The sequence below is a fragment of the Echiichthys vipera genome (genome assembly GCF_963691815.1).
Source record: "Echiichthys vipera genome assembly, chromosome: 12".
In the NCBI taxonomy this organism is placed as follows: Eukaryota; Metazoa; Chordata; class Actinopteri; order Perciformes; family Trachinidae; genus Echiichthys; species Echiichthys vipera.
The window spans coordinates 19,472,702-19,488,800 of record NC_139837.1 but is presented as its reverse complement, the minus strand read 5'-3'; the positions used below and the strand labels follow the sequence as shown (position 1 = coordinate 19,488,800).

Genomic DNA, 16,099 nt, shown 5'->3' with positions numbered 1-16,099 from the left:
AAGTCATGCATTTAAAATCCTACTAAACTTTGCTGATTTTTACCCAGCTTTCTGTTACTGCAGTGTGGGCAGTACTTGGGCTGGTTGAACATCGTCTGTTTCCCTTTAAGTAAGATTGCAAAAGAATTATCAGCAAAATGCTTATTACTAAAAGGGAAGCTTTGCTGATTTTTAACCAGTTTTGCGTCATTGCAGTTAAGGCTGGACTTGAATATTGGATTATTCAGATCTTAGTTTGCTGGGTAGGTATTCGGTTTACATATTTCAGCACAATATTATTAAAAAATAATGCCTTTATTTAAACCGAAAGACATATGTTGCAGGACAGTCTTTGCATTCTAGCTCAGGCAGGAGTGACAGTCACTTACTTGTTGCTCTGTTACTAGTATAAGCTGCTCTATTTCAACAATGTTAGGCTTAAAAAAGCGTGTATGCATGATGAAATTCACCGCGCTGTTCTGAACAAAGGAAGCGCTGTAGTGTCCATCTCAGCCGGGAACGGAGAAAACTAACTGCAGTGTGGGTATTATATGCAAATAAACAGTGTTTGGCTTTCTTGCATGTTGAAAGCGCCTTAAGCTCCCACCTCGTTGCCGTTGATGCTCTGGCAGAGCGTAAACGGGCAGACTTTGCCAGATCGAAGAAGAGGGAGGTTGATTGTTGTCCATTTGCACGCACTTCCATCCTTGTAATGATCAAATCTGGTTGATAATCGGCAATATATATCCCTTTAATCTGAGTTACCTTTGCTGAACAGTGGCCACCATAGGCACAAGTGGTGATGAGTACAGGATTATAACAGTAAAAAAAACAAAAAAAAAAAACATGGTATAACAGTAAGTTACACAAGAATATCGATCTAAAGTTAGCTGCCGTTAGCCACCAGGTGCTACTGGCCATACGAATAATGCTGTAGTAAAACCCCAGTTTCCCGAATTGAAAAAGGGTGCATTTTATTAATGGAGAGTTAAACTTTTCCATTTGTAAGACAAAGATAGTGTGCTCTATTTTCTTATAAATGATATAATGGCGCTTCAAAGTATCATAAGTACTCATTATGCAGAAAAATGGCCCATGTGCAAGTGGGTCAAGGTTTGCCAACTTGTAAAAACAGGCGGTGTAGTCAAGTGGTTCCAACCCTTGTAATCCCTCCAAAGGGTCACAATATCTGAGGGGTCGTGAGAAAAATTCTGTCACACCTGTATAGATTTTTTAATTTGTCTTGTCTTTGCTTTTTTATTAAACACTGGACAATCTTACCTCTTTGGGAATGTAACAGTTATCTGAGGAGTTTAAAGGGGAAATTCCTGTGGTCACAGACTGCATTTTTTGTTACTTAATATAAACTAAAACTGTCAAATAAATGTGGGTATATATCCCTCTGAAATACTCATGTTGCATAAAATGGAAATGTAGTTTAATGTACTTAGTTGCTTTCCGCCACTGCTCTAGAGGATCGGCTCTACCAAACTCATCCCATTATGTATTCACTATGAAATGAAATGACAGATAGACAAACACATGCTTGGTATGTTTGAAAATGAATGCAGTCTTTAAGAAGTCCATTTACATTCAGCAGACAGAAATAAAAACGGAGTTGGAGTCGTCCCCCAACAGCCATTATGCTGCTCAATTGATTTGGAGGGCTTTTATAAGCCCTTGGCTCCGTTCTGCACCTTTTATAAAACGTAAGCAGAATATTAAAGATGCATGAGATGAACGTGTTCATTGTCTCCTCTGGTGACTGCTGCATCTCAACTCCTCACGCTTATATAGTAATTAGCTGCTGGGTTTGGAAATGTCACCGTCCTCTTCATCAAAATAATATGCTCCCTAAATGCCTTCAAGGATCTGGAATTGGGGCCTAAAACAAATTATATAAGACAACTATATACATTTAAATAGAAATAAAGTGTTTAAGGGTCATGAAGAGCTAAAACAAAGTTTGAATACACAAGTGCATTCCAGTGATCATTAAAACTAACAGAGTCAGAGGAGGTGGAGAAAAACACAACATACAAATTTCTATGATCAAAAACGTTCAATGTGTTTCCTATTTTCTTGTCTGAACATCAAAATGGACAAAAATGACCACCAATTGTGATGTGCTGACATATTATGTAATCAAAATTTGAGAGAGAATCAGCCATCAGAGCAGCGAGAGCCCAAAACCCAAACAGTCTGTACCCACTCACTGTTGTTTAAAAGTTTCTTCATATACTTGTGTATATAAACACTCCAACGCTAGAATATGATTTGGCTTTGAGGGGACTGGCACAAATGGCTTTGGTGACTTACATCATGCTTGGAAGTCTAATCACAGACACTCTTGTCATATCAAGCAGAAAAAGTCCATTTCATAGCGAGCTACGTCTCCAAAAAAAAAAAGAGGAGGGAAGGGTAAACACGCCTGGCGTTCCACAGCCACCGCAGAATTCATCATTCATACAAAAAAATACCCTGAGCCCCAAAGTAGAGCTAATTTAATCCGAGAGGAATAAAACTCCATTTCATAGAAGTCGTCCATTCAGAACACTCATATTTCCACGGAGCAGAAACCCCCGGCTGAAATTCGAGCAGACACTTTTCGGAAGGAATGCATTCGGTGGGTTGAGGGCCAAAGCTTGCCCTGTAATTTGTGAATGTACAGAAATGTGTGACCGCCACAGCTCCTCTAAAGATAGAAATCTTTGTCTTATGTCATCGCTGAACCTCAAACTATTTCTAATTGCCCCTCCATAGCCCCCTTTTCCAAATGAATAGCTACCCATCTAAAGGCTTATGTGTGCATGTCTGAAAATAGCCCAGGAGTTTACACAGGCTAATAGTTCATATTCAGTAAAAAAAATAAAAAAAGATGAAAAACTTTCAAGGGATCTCCGTGTACTGTACCGACGACTGTCCCCATCTTCAAAGTGACTTTCAAGTGGCACTGAAAGCAGTGTGGGTGGCATTTAGAGCCAGGTATACGTTTACACACCCCAAAGGCTTCCACTGGTTTCTCTGCTAATGGGGATCATACTCATATTAGTCTTTACAACGTGACTCATTACATATAAAACCTGAAGTAAACGGTTTTATACACCAAGAAGAGGAAGCATTTATTTAGAAGAACTCTGAGGAAGCCTTAGTTAAACTCAATTTGTTCTTTTTGCATTTAAACCATTTAGACCTGTTCATGGTGTCTTATAGCCAACAAACAATTTAGCCTTTTTTATTATGAGCATATATTAAAATTCTGGCCAGGAATACAGAGCAAGGCAAGGCAACCTCTCGAGCTCAAGTTTTCACAGCGCAACCATTAGTTAACAATGATGTGATGTCTCGATTTATATCCCAAGGATCCATTTTCTTTTTTTTTTTAGCCTTCAATGGCAAGAATCCTATATGCTGAGGCCCATTTGAGGTGGGTCCTGGGGTTTCACATATCCTCCACGAGTTCTGTCTTGATTTCAGGCTCAACCCACCCAGATCATTAAAAACCATTCAGGGGCACGGCGGGCTCCGTCCTCAGTGCCTGTGTGGCTGAAACAGTAGAAACTGCATGTTGAAATGCAGAGGTCTAAATGTGACAGGCGCCCGGAGCAAACATTACAGCTGAGGAGGGTATAGCTGGGGCGTGTGGTCACATATTAATAATGAGCTAGGGAAGGAGGACGACTAAAATATCACCAGCATTGTCATTGTCCCAGTGAACCTGCACTCAAAATAGAGGCCTCAAAATAGGCAATCAGTTCCTATTTGCAGTTCGGATTGTGGGGGTTTAGCTGCTGCTGGTGTATGGAGAGACTTCAACTGTGGCTTGTATGATTAGGATTACAATACACGTTCAAGTTAAAAAAACACTCAAATCCAAATGAATGCCACAGATCATACGCTCTTTCATAAAAGGAAGAGGTTACACTGAATTCACAGAAGGATTGTTATGGTTTTGGGTTGATTATTAGACTTTCTGGTGTCATTTCTGAGTAAAATTCAAGATTCAAGATTCAAGAAGCTTTATTTATCCCGAGGGAAATTATTGTGCAACAGTTTCAATACAAAGATGGGAAAGGATCAGAGTAACAATAAGCATAAAACATAAATCAAATCAAAATAAAGCTAACATAAAATAAATCAAACAATTAACTAAGTGTGACAGAGTGCAACAGATATTGTGGTTAAGCGTAGGTATATACAATATACAACAATACGCAGTTTAGCAGCAGATTGAAATAAAAAAAGTACAAATTAAATAAGTGGTAAGGAGCGATAAGTGATAACAGTGTTAAAAATGTTATAAATGTAGCAGCATTTCCTACAGAACTAAGTGACAGTATGGCACAGTGGAGTGTAGCAGCCTTTCTGACTGAAGTAAGTCACAGTAGTTACAGTAAAGTACAGTGTAGCAGCATTTTACTGAGATACGTTACAGTAAACCCCAGTGAAATGTAGCAGCATTTCCTACAGAGCTAGGTTACAGTAAAGCACAGTAAAGTGTAGCAGCAGTAAGTTACAGTACCACTAAATAAAGTGATGTAGTGGTGATATAAAGTGACAGTGTAAAGTGTAGCAGCATTTCTTACTGAAGTAAGTGACAGTACAACTGAAGTGGTGCAGTGATGATATAAAGTGTCAAAGTGACATTATCTCAGGATACAGTGTCTCCACTGTTCCTTACCTGACCGGGGGGAGATGAATTATAAAGTTTGATGGCCACCGGAAGAAAAATGGGGAGATTTATTTAATGTGTCACCAGGCCCCAATTAACCACTGTCCTAGATCACAACAAAATAGCAATCAGCTGCAAACAAGAAGTGTCAGAGCAGTACATATGCTAAAAGGTTAAAATATGACTCCAGAAGAGGCACTTCTTTTTCTTTAAATGAAGATATAATTACGACAAGAAAGGGAAAGAGACACAGAAATATGTTTTATGTGAATTTGATTAAAATAAATGTGGAAGCAACACTTTCTCAGAACAGATGATTCAGATAATATGATATTAAATATATAATGTTTATAGATTATTTTTCTACTTTGCCTAGTGTTGGTGCATGCAGCATCACCACTGCGTGAGGTTTGTGGACACCTTTAATCCCACACAAATGACTTATTGTGAAATAAGCTCTAATATCCCATCTTATTTGTTCATTTATGTAATTAGTATTTTTGTTGTTGTTTTTTACTTTTGAAACCTTTCCCCTGCATCTCTCTCTCTGAGTCCGATTCAGTGTGACGGGGTGAAATTAAGGAGAAATCTGAAGCCACTCTGATGACTCCTCACGCCACTTAACTGCACCCAATTTATTCTCATGCAAGTAAACAACTTAAAAACTGCCGCACGCACGCAGAGGCACGCGCACACGAAAATAAAGCATGTTATTATAAAAATGAAACATCGATTGATTGATTTTTAAAAGGCGCTTCAACGGACATCCGCGTCACTTGTGCAATATTTTTTTATTCAGTCAGTTTTTCCGTTTGCATATTTCCATTTAAATCGGTTATTTGATCATGTTTTTGGGGGGCATTTTATTGGATTTTAATCAGAACTGCCAGGATTTTCTAAATTGCATTCTGCACCATCGCAAAATTTATCACAATAATGTTAAATAATCCAATTAATAATTGACTTTCAGTGCTCACGAGACCCAGAGCGAAACGTATACAGGCCTTCAGTGTCTGGAGCCATGTTTGATAATCAGCTTATGTATTTAAAGTAAAATACACAAAACAACGTGCCAATGAATTCTCTAAATGTTGTATTAGAGACGGAAATGTTGACTCTGAATTATCACGTGGCTTCAGTGCGCGGTTATTAAACGAATAAACCAGTGTGTGTGTGTGTGTGTGTGTGTTTTATAATGATCTAATTTCTCAGTAATAATGAAGATGACTGTGATTCAGAAAAAAACTCAAAAGTAGCTCAATACATGCGAAAATAAAGGTCACCGGTGCTTCTTTCAGCGACGTAAAACACCTCAAAATTAGAGGCAGTTTAACTGATTTGGCTCCATTTGGATTCCTGACTATCAGAGTAGATAAAAGTTTCCTTTTTCTCTGCACATGTGAAATGTCTGCTGCCTCACACTGTCATTGAAAAGGCAAATGCGCCAACTAGTGTCAGAAAGCAGCATGGCGGAGGGGCGTGCAGGGTGTGCCGTCAATTGATGTAACCCTCAACACACACACACACACACACACACACACACACACACGCACGCGCACACACACACGCACGCGAGCACGCACGTACGCACACACACACACACACACACGGTTATTCTGCTGTGTCTTTTGATGTAGAAGGAACACATTTGCCTGTTTGCTTTAATTATCTTATTAATTTAGTACAGTCTATTAAAGTGATACGGATCTGTCTCGCCCATAATTTCGCTTTATGAAAATGTTATTTACCTGGCGAGGAAGCAGCCAGATTTAATAGCTTTTCCAAAATGAATAAATGAGAGTCAAACCACAGGCCTCTGCAGTCTAATTCTTTAGATAAATTATAAAGAACTCAAGGAGAAATAGGTCAGAGCAGTGTACTTCATATATTATTTCATAAATTAAACATGATCCCCGCGAGACTGATATTTCCTATCGACGCAGAGGTTGATTTGCACTGAATCAGAATCAATTATTGCACTTGTTTAAAGCCACTATATTCAATATCTTGCACAGTTTATTCATCGTATGTTACTGGCTATAATTTAAAATATTAAAAATAATTGTCGTGCAACTATGTTTTAACGCACTGTCTCTTAATTGAACGTATACGTCTATATGTTGTATCTAAAAATAAAAAAGAGCAGAGAGAAAAGCACAGATATGTATCAATAATTCAGCTCGTTTGTGACAACAAGGCTGAAGAAAGAGCACCGGGGAGTTTGATTGGTCTGGTGAAAGCCCAACCCAGCAGATTCATTGGTGGAAATCATCTCCACACTCCCGACCACTAAACACTAAAATGACTCGGGTAAAATAATATCGCGGCACTCTGCACTCCGTTCAGCCTCGCGGCTCCTTCTCGCGCCCTATAACCCTGCTATACGCTGAAAGGATAACTTTAAAGGAATCTCAGCTGGAGCAACGGAGCAGCTCCTCTTGTACCAGAATAGCGCTGTCTTTTGTGTGCGGGAGGGTTGGAAGACCCGACGAGGATAAACTTGCCAGAACTTTTACGCAAGAAAAGGACGCTGAAGTGCTGCAGTAGTTTTGACTGTAAATATTCGGGTTTGATTAGTTTTACGCTTTTCCTCAGCGGGACCTGAGATCCGAAGAGGCGTCTGGCAGAGAGTGGCTGTTTAGACGAGATCATTCTTTTAAAATACCTTATACCGAGAAAGCCAGTCAGCTGGGTTGTCTTAACTTTCCGTATCGCGGCTGGATTACCTGATCACTGCCAACAGATTCTCACTGATCGTTTATGTAGAAGATTCATTGACTGATTTTGAAAGAGAGAGCTCAAAAAGTCTGTGGTGTTCATATATTGTTTACACGCGGCTGAAAGTGTCCATCGAGGGTGCGCCAGATAAGAGCACAGTGAGATATTTTGGAGACTTTGTTCGTGCGTGTTTGTGCTGAAGTTAGTGAGAAAAAAACCACTGAGCAACCCTGATGTTCCACAGGCCGACACATCCTGTGCAGATGATCTAGCACACAGTCATCACAGTTGATTGTTTCTGTTAAGGTAGCGAGGCTCTCTTCACTCAGACTCTAGTGCGCTCTCGCCTCCATCCTTTGCGCTCCCGCAGTGGACTCCTGAGATCACCAGCGTCTGGAGGCAAAAGAGATTTAAAAAACAACAAAAACTGCTTTTTCCCGAAGAGTCCTGCTATTCTGATACAACCCAAGTCAGGTGGCACTGACCCAAGCTGTTGTGATGCATATTCCCGTAGAGCCGCCCACCACTAGACGGTTCACGCCGCCCTCCACGTCCTTCCCCTGCAGCAAGCTTGGAGACGGCAACGGGTCCATGGCAACCCCGGGGCCCCTCAGGTCAAGATCGGACTCCAGGAACGTGGTGGACGTCCTGGCAGATCACGCCGGCGAACTGGTCCGGACAGACAGCCCCAACTTCCTCTGCTCCGTCCTCCCGTCTCACTGGAGGTGCAACAAGACGCTCCCCGTGGCGTTCAAGGCAAGAGACATGGCGTTCTAATTTGACTTTATTATATTTTCATTTTAATGACTGTGGTTTTCTAATTGTGCATAAGAAAATACAACCAGATACATTTTATGGGAGGTAACTTATTTACAAATAAGAGTGGTCCTTAGAAGATTTCCTCTGTGGTTTCTGCAGTTTGCATTTGTGTGGGATATTAAATTATTAAAAACGTACGGATTAGCTCTGCTTTTACTGGCTTCAAACGGCACCATCCTGAATAATAACGTCCTTAATCGGGCCAGAAATTATTACACATGAGAGATCTAAAATTACAAGACCTATGAGCAAATAGATCTGAACTCATTTTTATTATTGTGTTTTCTGTGTTGTGTGATTTCGGTGCTTAATGTCTGCGGATTGTGTCAATATTAAGCCTTACGTCGTCTAAATATCTGGATCAGAGAATACAAGGGAAATTAAAAATAGCAGCAACAGATAAGAAATAGATAGATGCCATGGATTTATACTGGAGGGTGTCTACCTAATGAAATCTCCCATCTATATTAATTATGTCATGTTTTATTGCTGACATGATGGTGAAATTGTGATGATATCCCTGCTTATTATTATGGGAGGTGGATGCGGTTTATACGCGCAGTGTGTACATCTGGTTTGGTGACCCAGAGTGACCGCCCGCTTTCTCCTGTGCAGGTCGTGGCTCTCGGTGATGTCCCCGACGGGACTCTTGTCACTGTGATGGCCGGGAACGACGAGAACTACTCGGCCGAGCTGAGGAACGCCTCAGCCGTGATGAAGAACCAGGTGGCCCGCTTTAACGACCTGCGCTTCGTGGGCAGGAGCGGACGAGGTGAGCTGAAATGATCTCTCCCTCTTACACACACACACACACACACACACACACACACACACACACACACACACACACACACACACACACACACACACACACACACACACACACACAGTAAAAGCTGAGTCTAATGTCATATGCAGCAACATTTGGAAACGCGCTTATAATAATATAATGGATTATATTTCTGGGTCTAAGTGGAGAACAACTGACAGCAGATTATTATTTTTTTTATTAAATGTGAAAAAAAATTTAAACATCTTGATCTAGGTCGCCAGATATGTTGCACAGACGCACACATGGGAAACTCTTCCTCCTTAAAACTACAGCTTTTCAAATATTCGATCTCTGCTGTCTATTACTGAGATCCTTTATGAGTGCCCGCACTTTGCCAACTGACGTCCGTGGGTGTCGTCCGAAACATCTGGCCTGCGTCACAGTGAACGGTTGCGATGTGACTGTAATTTTCTTAATCCAGAGGAATAAAAAGAATTACCCACGTGGTGTAAGTCTGAGGGATGGATGGATGATTTGTCAAACAATTCCCGCCACCAAAAAGCTTAGTGTAATAGAATAATTATCAAGGCTATTGTGTTTAATTGCTATAACAAAAAGATTTTTTAAAATCACAACAGGCCTGTTTGTGGGATTGGTTGTTGTGGTTTATGCACAGGCCCGTTGAGTCATATTTGTGCTTTATTGTCTAATTCAAAACCGCTCAATTTTCAGGACTAAATAATACAATCTTCTGAAATTAAAAAAGACATTTGAAAAGCCTGATTGTTCACAGAAATCTTCAGGCAGGAGGAGGGATTTCACTTCTCTCACTCCCCCATAGCTTCTTCTGGTCGTTTCAATAATTCCTTTCAATGTTAAGCTTTGATTTGATGAATGGGAAATGGGTCCAAATTAAAAAGAAATAAATAAAAAAGTAGCGGATACCTTTCATTTTATGAAATCCACCCCACCCGAGGATTCTTCTTTCTCTTCTTTCCTCCCACGCAGTCTCTCTTTTTTTTTTAACAAGAGCTGCTTTTCTCGGAGACTGGGGACGAACGAGCACCGGACCCGCTGCATGACACAGCCTCCCTCCCCTCCCCTCCCCTCTGCACGGACTTTGATGCAGATGGGAGCAAGATCCGGCCTTGTTGAACAATAAACTACCGCTGTAAAAACCCTATTGGACAATCTGGAACACATTGTCTCAATAATCTAAATCATACCAGCAGTCAGGCCATCAAAAGAGGTGGTCCCTGCCTTTTTCTTTTTTTCCCTCTCCTGTCTCTCCTTAATTCAAAGGCTGCAGCGGGACAAAGGCGGTGATGATTTTGAAGTTGAACAAGCGAGGTATTGTTGCAAACAAGAGCGGAGGAAATCGTTTAGAGATAATTGGTAAAAGGGCCGTTATATTAAGTGAAATGACATGTTCTCCATATAAATCTCATGGACGTGTTTCTGTGCTGCAGGAAAGAGCTTCACCCTGACCATCACCGTGTTCACCGGACCTCCACAAGTGGCCACTTACCACCGCGCCATCAAAGTCACCGTGGATGGACCCCGAGAACCGCGCAGTGAGTACACTCTCTCTCTCTCTTTCACACACACACGCGCTCGCGCACACACACACATACACACACACACGCGCGCGCGCACACACACACACACACACACACACACACACACACACTACTATTGTTTTGTTGTTGCTAAAATGATGGGTGGTGTGATGTGAAGGTTGAGAGCCACCCAGTTAGAAGCAGCTATTTCTGGTTTTGACAGTGTGGGGGTGTTGGTATCTTTTAAAAGGACTTCATGAGTCAGATGATATGATGAAAATCTAACTCTGTGAGCATGTCTGACGCCTGTGTGTGTGTTATGCATGCATCACATGGAGGAGGTTAAACATCTGTTCACACATGACATGTGCAAAAAAATGGTTTCCACTAGATATATTTTGGGGTTAAGACTTGGTTTTGGGGTTAAGATTCGAATTAAGACTAGGTCAAAGTTGGGGTTAGGAGTATAGCAGTTATGGTAAGCCTCCAGAGAATGAATGTAGGGCACTACTTTGTCCTCACAAGTATAGTTGTGCAGGTTTGTTTGTGTGTGTGTGTGTGTGTGTGTGTGTGTGTGTGTGTGTGTGTGTGTGTGTGTGTGTGTGTGTGTGTGTGTGTGTGTGTGTGTGTGTGTGTGTGTGTGTGTGTGTGTGTGTGTGTGTGTGTGTGTGTGTGTGTGTGTGTGCGTATGTGCGTGTGTGCGTGTGTGTGTGTGTGTGTGTGTGTGTGAGAGAGAGAAGAAGGGGCACAGGGGCGGGCCCAGTCAGAGGAAACTGTAAAGCATATTAAGGCATAACCCAAGACCACTAAGAGGAGCTGAGTGAGTCTCCAAGCCGCAGGTGGCTCAGCTCAATCCCCCTTCTCCTCTTCCTCCTCACCCCTACCTTCCCAAGTGCTGGTCAGTAGGGTCGTACCTGACCGACCACATAAGTGGCTCGTTGATTTAACACAGGGCAGACTCTGGCCACTGTTAGCCCTGGCAGGGAGACCTTGGTGCTAAAGCTGTTAGCGCCACTGTTCAGCCGCAGCTACATTCTTGTGTGGTTTAATGCTCGCTGGTGTGGTGGAGAGTAGTGTTACTCACGTGAGTCAGGGGCTATGTGAACACATTTTTTTCTTTGTGAGCTCGAGGACAGACGAGATGGGGTAGGATTCCATGATGTACCTATGAAGGGATCGTGTTTGTAATGGTTCTTGAGAGCAGGGTTTTAGAGGTCTCTGGACGGTCTCTGGAGGCGGGATATTTGGGACAGGGGGGATTTAGCCCAGTCAAAACAAGACCACAGCACGAGAAGAGAAGTGTGAAGCAAGTGCCACATGGGGAGCGGGGGGGTTACGGCTGGCAGAGAGGGAGTCAAGGGGTACAGAGAGAGGGGCATCAACACCCCCCCCCCCCCCCCGCCAGAGGGGATGCTATTTGCAGAAGCATTAGAGAGAGAACAGGGAGATAATTATAAACACTGTAGGCCTACGTGTCTATGTGTGTGTGTGTGTGTGTGTGTGTGTGTGTGCGTGTGTGTGTGCGTGTGTGTGTGTGTGTGTGTGTGTGTGTGTGTGTGTGTGTGTGTGTGTGTGAATGTGTGGTTTCAAGTTGATCATCTTTTGTTAAAAGAGCGCGTCTGCATAAATACACTCTCATGTGCATCTGTGAGTGTCTCAGCTCGGAACAACTGTACATTAAGGTCGTCTCCTGTCTGTCTGTCAACATGTTACGGCTCCAGCTGAGGCGTCAGAGTGGCCGTGCTACTTTTACACTGGCGCTGGCTGCTATAAAGTGACACTGTTTAATATAGGGCAGGAGGCATTTGGGGCTCCATTAAAGTCTTCTACACTATGCTGAGAGGGGAATTCATAGAATGGCAGAAAAAAACTTCTACAAAGGCTGATTTAAAGAAGAAAGAAAAATGTGAATATGATTTCAATATGTAGTGCATAAGCCCCTGGAACCAGAGATGGTTTGATTTGAGCAAATGATAACATGATAACTGAGTCAAAGCTTATCCGAAATATGAATAACACAACCAGTGACTCCGCAGTTAAAACAGATCCAGCGTTAACCAGGAAATTCAAACAGCTGACCACAGTTAATGGAAAAAGCATTTTGAAATGCAGCACATTTATATTGTTCATGACATTGGTTTGAACAAGCTGTCAGATCTGAGGTGAGTTTTCAGTCCAATGCTCTGTATTCAAAGACTTGACCTCAAAATAGAAGAGATAAAGGAGCTCTATTATTTCAACAAGGAGCACATTCTAAGACTAATCAGTCATGTTGCAGCACAATCAAAGCAGAGGAACACACACTCCCATTCAGATATTATTAGACTCATAGAAAATATTCTCTAACCACAAGGCACCACATTATATCAGCTGTACGTTTAGATGTTTCAGACGTTTGGAGCCAAAGCAGAGAGGCACTTCTGCCAACACATAAAACACTTTTTCATTACAAATCTCATCCTCACAGGCAGTTATATATTCCAACACCGCTTTGATCGCAGTTTTGTTTTACATTTTTCATCAGCAATGCCACACAATGATGCCTGTGCAGCTCAGCTTTATCATTCATAGGGTGAAGACAGCCTGAAGCCAGACTTGGCCACGCTGTGCTCACCTGTCCACAGGCTGGCAGGCTGGGCCTTACAGGCTGTTTGTGTAGGGCCTGCATTTGCATGGCTGCCAGCCGGGGCCGCAGCAGGAGTTGGCACAGAGGGAGGAGGTTTTATTAATGTTTACGGATCCAGTCAGGAAAACCTGACGGACAGGACTGCTGCGGCGGCCTGCCCGCGGCAATGTAACAAAAGATACCATGCCTTCTGAAAATACTTGAGCCGCATATAGACAGACATGTGTGCACTTTATTTTCACATGCCCATACAGACATGTAAATGGATAAAAACACACAGACAGCATTCTGTTCCTGAACAGAAAGTAGGCTAAATGTTAAGCCAAGTATTTTGGTCTCCCTTGCTGCTGATTTCCTCATTACACATCCGGGATTCGTCATCATACCCCCACCACTCCCACCCCCCTGATGTGATGTGTCTGTCATACTATATTATCAAACTTCTGCTGAGGCCAAACTGGAAGCACAACTGTTGCAACTGAAAACTCTCCCTTCACTTCTGTCTGTGCAGATTTAAAAGGCCCAGTATTATGCTCATTTTCAGGTTCATTCTTGTATTTTAATAAGTTTATTTGCTTTAATCGTAAAAAAAAAAAAAAAATTCTCACACCGCCTGTCTAAATATCACCCTCTGTGTGGAACGCACCAGTTTAGCACCTGTTTCTTCTGCTGATTGGTCATCATTGCCGGGTCTCCAACATCTGCGCTCTCTGGACTGTAACTGCAGCCTGGAAATGACTCTAACGTCACTGGAGCATAACTTTCTATCTATATATATTGTAGCTGTCACATCACAACCGTACAGAAGACCTGACGACTTGTTTAAAGACAGTTTCTGAACACGGGCTGTGTGTATTTCTCTGTGGATTGAGGGTTTTGATACTTTCACGGTATTTAAATAGCACCACTCCCTGCTTTATAATCAAAAAGACATGGAAATCTCACTTTTTACAATACGGGACCTTTAACAATACACCAACATCCAACATCCAACAACAAGGGAGAGCATGCTGCTCTGAAAAGACAGGAAAGCAGGTGACTTAGGTGTTGAGACCCTCGTTTATTATTGTCATCTGATGCCTCCTCACCACTTCTCCGCACTCTTTGGTGCACCCTGCAGGGTTATTACGATCAATTAATCCCACAACTATATTTTTGGTGCTCTTCTCACTCCCTCACTTAGTACATATGACATCAGCCACTGCCTATTTACCCACAGAGGGGCGGGGGGTTGTATTTCTGTATCTCTTGACCTGAAATGAATCAGTCCCCAGGAAGAAAAGATGAACTCACTGTAGGACAGAGAGATTAAAAAAAAAAAAAAAAAGAGGCCGGAAATGTTTTAAGCTTGCAAGATGATCAGAAATTATTTTCACAGTGCGGGGGGCATGTGTCTCATTTTTAGATCCAGAAAAAATTATCGGTACGAAAGTATTTGAATGTGTGTAAAAGTCAAGTTTGTGAAGCATAGAATGAGCAGATATCATTTATAAAATATAATATTAGTTAGAGGGTGTTAAAAAAAATCTGAATGATTTAGAAACTGAGGTAAGAAAAAAAGTACTTTTTTGTGAGTGTCTGGGGAATGACTCAAAGCTGCTATCTGTGTGTGAAAATCAACACTCAAAGCTTAAGTCTGTGTGACGGTGAAGTTGCAAGGAACTATTTTACAGCTGTCCTGAGGAGGGGACGTCGTGTTCCAAAATGTCAGACAATATTCTTCCTTTTTTTCTGTTTTTTTTCAGCAGAAACTTGTGCATTGACGTAGCAGCAGCAAGCTATTTATTTTAACCCGGCTAGAATTATGTCAAACTGTCGGATCAGTGATTTATTCGTATTTGTTCCCACCCTGATGTCTGAGGGTTGAGCATCTTAGGGAATCAGAAAGGAGAGACAGTTGTTTGCTGAATGTTGAGGATGTGGAAGCCTGTTGCAGTGACGTCAGAGAGGCAATTTGTCTGATGAGACTTGAAACTGATACACATGAATACACCCTAAACGCTAACACAATTATACAGCGCAATACCTGCATACACTCAGATAGAGCTTGCACACCTCCCCCCCCATAGGCCCACGCATCCACAGAAATCAAGTGCTGTCGTGTTTTGTTGCTTCTATTTACTCGGCTGGGTGTGTTCACACAGCTCCAGGAGGAAAAAGGCGTGCGTGGGGGTGGGGGTGGGGTGGGAGTCGTAGCAGTGGGGGTGCATGTTGGAGTTGGCGGGTTAATTCTATTTGCATTTGGCACACGGACTGTACAAAGTATGCAAATACACATACAATGACATTTGCTGTGTTATTTTTCCTGTGATATTGCAGTCTCTCTGGTGAGTAAACAAAAAGGTAGCATGCGTGTTGCTGCGTATGCACTTGCGTTTGCGTGTGCGTGTGCTCGGCTCATACACCTGCCAGGTGCTTCCATCTCTTTAAGTTGGCCCCACGGGCCACGCCCATGCTCCACAAATCACATGAAAGGCTCACCCTCAGTGCGAATTGCTCTCTCAAAGGCAACTTTGATGTTTTGAAAATGGAGATGGGTGTCTTTGAAAGAAAGGCCCACAGGTGTATCAGTGCCAGGAGAGGGGAAAAACAGTGGCTGATGCTGGGTGCTTTCCTGACTGCTAACGGCTCGTCATATCTCCTAAATGTATAACCTGGAGACATGGTGGACTATGCATGCACACAAACACACAAATAGCGGCTTATCACAACAACTAAACTCATGACCATCTAATTTTGATTGGAAGTAAAGATAATTCGTCTCAATCGCGCTGACAGACAGATGGGAACAGATAAAGAGGATATTTTATGTCTTCTTCAAAGAGACACACTTTGGCGTCTGCAGTGACTCGTGGCTGTCAACCGCGGCGGTCCTCCTCCCCCCTGGGGTCACTGCAGACGCGTCATACTTGGCCTTAGTGATTAGAAGCAGAGCAAATATTGGCTAACTGATA

General features: G+C 42.3%; 1 protein-coding gene across 1 annotated transcript in view; it reads left to right on the top strand.

The window, feature by feature from the left end:
- The window catches only part of runx3 (RUNX family transcription factor 3), a 51,375-nt gene that overhangs the window by 12,630 nt on the left and 22,646 nt on the right, over positions 1-16,099 (top strand). The window contains exons 3-5 of the mRNA XM_083924198.1: positions 7,884-8,125; positions 8,804-8,960; positions 10,430-10,534. Of these exons, the coding sequence (XP_083780324.1) occupies positions 7,884-8,125; positions 8,804-8,960; positions 10,430-10,534 (504 nt within the window). The remainder of the gene's footprint in view (positions 1-7,883; positions 8,126-8,803; positions 8,961-10,429; positions 10,535-16,099) is intronic.